At 49.0% G+C, this 5,135-nt stretch overlaps 1 protein-coding gene across 1 annotated transcript in view; it reads left to right on the top strand.

Moving 5' to 3' along the window:
• Positions 1-1,684, top strand: part of prozb (protein Z, vitamin K-dependent plasma glycoprotein b) — a 10,796-nt gene extending 9,112 nt beyond the window's left edge. The window contains exons 7-8 of the mRNA XM_030354315.1: positions 22-142; positions 1,032-1,684. Coding sequence (XP_030210175.1) covers positions 22-142; positions 1,032-1,600 — 690 coding nt within the window. The 3' untranslated portion in view covers positions 1,601-1,684. The remainder of the gene's footprint in view (positions 1-21; positions 143-1,031) is intronic.
• Positions 1,685-5,135: the final 3,451 nt, after the last annotated feature.

Raw genomic sequence — 5,135 nt, 5'->3', positions numbered from 1 at the left:
CTATTGTTGTATTGTTGTCAGGTGTCGCTGTTGGACAACGAGGGGGTGGAGCTATGTCAGGGCGTGGTCCTAGGGGGCGTGGCCATCCTGACCTCCGCGAGCTGTTACACAGGAAAAGCCACAAGCCTGCATGTTGACCAGGGTGAGACCCCCAGTAACATGCATAACACGTTATGATCACAGTACTGATCAATGTTATAACAGTTAGAACATGTTATTATAACAGGCTAAAATGTACAGGAATAACGGGTTATAAAACAGTTTTAACATTATATTGTACAATAATAACATATTATAACACAGTAATAACATGTTATAATATAGTTTGAACATGTAATAATACAGTATTATTATGTTAGGGTTAGGGTTAGTGTGTGGGGGGGGTCACCATACGAAGCAGAATTCACATGTTATAAAAACGTATTTACTTAATTAGTTCTAACAGTACTTCCAAAGTATAATAGCAGTTGCAAGATGTTACAATGAAAGTACATAATGTACAGTAATGTACATTATGTTATAATTCAGTATTAACATGTTATAGTACAATAATGACATTATACTACAATATCGACATGTTGTAATAACAGTATTAACAGGTCGTAATGCAGCATTAACAGGTTATAATACAGTATTAACAGGTTATAATACAGCATTAACAGGTTATAATACAGTATTAACAGGTTATAATAACAGTATTAACAGGTTATAATAACAGTATTAACAGGTTATAATAACAGTATTAACAGGTTATAATAACAGTATTAACAGGTTATAATAACAGTATTAACAGGTTATAATAACAGTATTAACAGGTTATAATACAGTATTAACAGGTTATAATAACAGTATTAACAGGTTATAATAACAGTATTAACAGGTTATAATAACAGTATTAACAGGTTATAATACAGTATTAACAGGTTATAATAACAGTATTAACAGGTTATAATAACAGTATTAACAGGTTATAATACAGTATTAACAGGTTATAATAACAGTATTAACAGGTTATAATAACGTGTCCTCAGGGGGGCGGGCGGTCTCCGTCCTCAGCGCCTTCCTGCACCGCGGCTTCCAGGCGGGTCTCCATGACAACGACCTGGTGGTCCTCCACCTGGCCACGCCCCTGCTCTTTGGCCCCTCCCTCTTCCCGCTCTGCTTGCCCACCAAGGACTTCAGTGAGAACGTCCTGATGCATGCTGGGAGCCCCGGCCTGACGTGGCTGGGGTCGGAGATCGTGACCTACGTGACCCTGGACGCCTGCCGCCGCCTCCTCAACACCTCTCAGCCAATCAGCAACAAGATGTTCTGCATGGCCGGCCCCCCCGCCCGGCCCGGCCCGCAGGACGTGGAGCGGCGCTGGCGGGCGTCGCCGGTGGCGTCGCGCCGGCACGGCACCGCCTTCCTCACCGGGCTGCTGCTGCCCCTCCCCCCCGGGGGGCGGGGCCAGGGGCGGGGCCTGCTCTTCACCAAGCTGTCCCGCTTCCTGCCGTGGATCGGTGCCACACTGGAGCGCATCCAGAGACTCCAGGACGAGGTGCCGGACGCTGAGCCCCCCCCACGCCGAGCCCCCCACGCTGACCCCCCCCCACGCTGACCACCCACACTGACCCCCCCCCACGTTGACCCACCCACGCTGACCACCCCCACGCTGACCAGCCACGCTGACCCCCCCAGGCTGACCCCCCCACACTGACCCCCCCCCACGCTGAGCCCCCCACGCTGACCCCCCCACGCTGACCCCCCCCCCACGCTGACCACCCACACTGACCCCCCCCCACGTTGACCCCCCCACGCTGACCACCCACACTGACCCCCCCCCACGTTGACCCCCCCACGCTGACCCCCCCCACGCTGACCACCCACACTGACCCCCCCCCACGTTGACCCCCCCACGCTGACCACCCACGCTGACCCCCCACCCACGCTGACCCCCCCAGGCTGACCCCCCCCCACGCTGACCCCCCCAGGCTGACCCCCCCACACTGAGCCCCCCCATGAGGACATCACAAACGGGCCATGACATCACATACTAACAATGAGGTCACGGCTCAGCGATGAGGTCACGGCCCAGCGATGAGGTCACGGCCCAGCGATGAGGTCACGGCCCAGCGATGAGGTCACGGCCCAGCGATGAGGTCACGGCCCAGCGATGAGGTCACGGCCCAGCGATGAGGTCACGGCCCAGCGATGAGGTCACGGCCCAGCGATGAGGTCACGGCCCAGTGATGAGGTCACGGCCCTCATCAGTTTGTCTGCCTACCTGTTCCCTATTCCTGGTCCGTCCATCTGCCCTCCCGTTGCCGACCTCTGCCCGCCGACTACCCTCTGCCTGTCGATCATGTCCCCAAATAAAGCCTTGTACTTATCCTGCGCTAGTCGTCTGTCCGTGCACTTGGGTTCTGCTAAACGCCCCCATTACAGCATGTGTTAATGCTTTGTGTGTGTGTGTGTGTGTGTGTGTGTGTGTGTGTGTGTCTGTCTTCATGTTTGTGTCTCCATATGTGTGTATCTGTCTGTCGTTCTGTATCTGTGTGTGTGTTTACCTTGGCCCTTTCTAAATACCTGCCTGTATGTAACAAGATGAACCCAACCCAATCCAGCCCAACAAGATGACTCATTGAGGAGAATGAAGACAGAAAACCACCCTGCCTATTATCGAATCACAGCCAGTACAGACATGCCTATCCTGACTCTGAGTGTGATTCTGTTCATTATGTTCATCAGTCTCTTTATCGATAACATATCTATGTTCCTGTGGGTTCTGCTGTGAAGAGGGAGAACCAGTGATGTGTCTCTACGTGCTGTTTGACCTCAACTGTCTCTTTGTTTTCCTCTGTCTGAGCTTGTAGACATCAGAGCTCTCTGTCCAGCGTTCGTTATTATCACTGATTGAAGTCATGGAACAGCAGCCAATAGGAGGCTAGTGCTAACTGGGAGGGGAACTGGTCCAACTGGTTCGTTTAAAGCATCTTTTCCTTGTAAGGAGTTGGACAGTTTGGTGTGGCTCACTACATTACAGCAGGGAGAAGACTAAGGTACTGTACTCCACTCTGATCTGTGATGGATCATAAATATGCTTAAATTATACGTCATATCAATAGGATCAGTACTATTTTTCGGTAAACACGAATGGTGTTACTAAATGTTACGTACATGTTTGAACTGTAGCATACTTAAAATCTCTCACTGTGTCTCTGTAGGGGCTTCAAGACATAATGGCTCTCTTCATATTAAAACAAAGTCTTAATCACTGTGTAGATCCCTCAAACCTCATGTGTGTCAAAGAGTTTGTTAGTGTGGGACAATGAGGGATACGTTACCAATGCGGAGAGGAAGTCTACAAAGGTTTCTTTCTACCTTAAGACATCCCCGCATGTTGCTTCACATCGTATCCAGCGTGGGACGCTGAACTCAAGTAACTCTCTGAGAACAACCTGGCACCGGCTTTACCTAAGGTTAAAGGTCTAAGGTTCTAAGCTCTAAGGTCTTTACTGTGAGTGCACTTCATTTTTCTTTGTGGTGGTTTCCAACATATTCCTCCTGAATCTGCGTAGCGTGAGACTTTGTGCTGACTGAGTGTTCTGTGCTGGGCGTAGTGAACGGTGACAGGTTCACCTTCACTCAACCCTCATGTCCGTACAGTTTGATTGACATCAGACACACCCCTGTGCTGACAGCCTTCCCCGCCTCCTTCACAGCCTTTGGCTTCAGTCCAGATTTTAGAAAGGCGTCTGTCCTCCAGTGGTTTGGCTTTTAAAACTAGAGCCAATCAGAATGCAGGACATCCTCTCAACATGTTGGAGGCGGGACAAGGGTTATAAATGCTGGGCAGTCCCAGGTAAATATAAAACCGCAAATTCGCAATAAAAACGACTTCCTCATCTGGACTTCCTCATCTGAGGTTCAGTTCTGTAACTTCCTCATGCTAAGGTTGACTTCCTCATCTCATCAGTCTGTTGCAGCCCTTCATCCTGCACCTTCAAAACCGTTCACCTGATAACTTGTTTAATGAACACTTAAACCTCAGCTTCTTCCCTTACATTTATACTTTCATAGCTTCATAGCGTATGGGACGGATCGTATTTTCTCCAGTCTACTATGGATGGGGAGAGAGACGAGAGGGGTCCTACCTCTAAGACCACTCTGTCTGTGGAACATGGCCGTCGGAGCAAAGCTAAGAGGTAAGAAGAGGATCTCTCTGTCTGTGACTGTTGTCCATCTCAGAGCTCAGCAGTGATACATCATGCCTCCATCATTAGTCTGAGTAACAGCTGTGAGTGTGTGTGTGTGTGTGTGTGTGTGTGTGTGTGTGTGTGTGTGTGTGTGTGTGTGTGTGTGTGTGTGTGTGTGTGTGTGTGTGTGTGTGTCTGTTGAAGCCCAGAGCAGCAGCAGAGAGCATACTCCCCTGAAACCAGACGTGTCTCCATGAAGAGCATACGTAACCTGTTCAGAAAAAAGAAGCAAATTAATGAACAAGGGTAAGAAATAATCAGATATTATAGAAACACAGTGTCTATCCTACATCCATAAACCCTTGTTTTTCTTGAAGAATCCAGCAGGAGAGAGCAGACTCCCCTGGACCCAGCTGTGTCTCCATGAAGAGTGACCGGTCTATGGAACAACCTCATAGCTTTGAAGATGGAAATCAGCAACCTTCTAAGGAAAGGTGAGGATTCAATCAATGTATCAGGGCTGTTCAACTTGCGGCCCGCGGATCATCTTGATCCGGCCCGCCGATCGTTAATCAGAACATATCAATCAGGAGGAAGCAGTTTCTGAGCAAGATTGAGAGCTAGTTTCATTTCCTCCAATAGGAAACCCTTCTGTCCAGTTAGCCCCGCCCCCAGGACCCGCCCTCTCTGTGCGTAGGCCAACGTCTGCCTCTGCTGGAGCAAAGCGTTTAGACAGCTAATAAATAGGTTGTTCAAGTTGGGAAAGCGAAAGTTAGACAATGAACCGCGACATTTAAATTTACATGTGCAAAAATGGCAACATACTCTTTAATTTGTAGGGACCCGGAGGGTAAATACTAGCTCGAGCAGGCAATTTACCATGCCGACCATGCTGGGAAAAAGGCGTGCATAAGACGGGCATATTTGGCAGTGTAACAACGCCTTCAGACGCACCAC

The sequence above is a fragment of the Gadus morhua genome, chromosome 4 (genome assembly GCF_902167405.1).
Source record: "Gadus morhua chromosome 4, gadMor3.0, whole genome shotgun sequence".
In the NCBI taxonomy this organism is placed as follows: domain Eukaryota; kingdom Metazoa; phylum Chordata; class Actinopteri; order Gadiformes; family Gadidae; genus Gadus; species Gadus morhua.
Note: the sequence above shows the minus strand (reverse complement) of the source record. Positions and strands in the feature narration are given on the sequence as shown.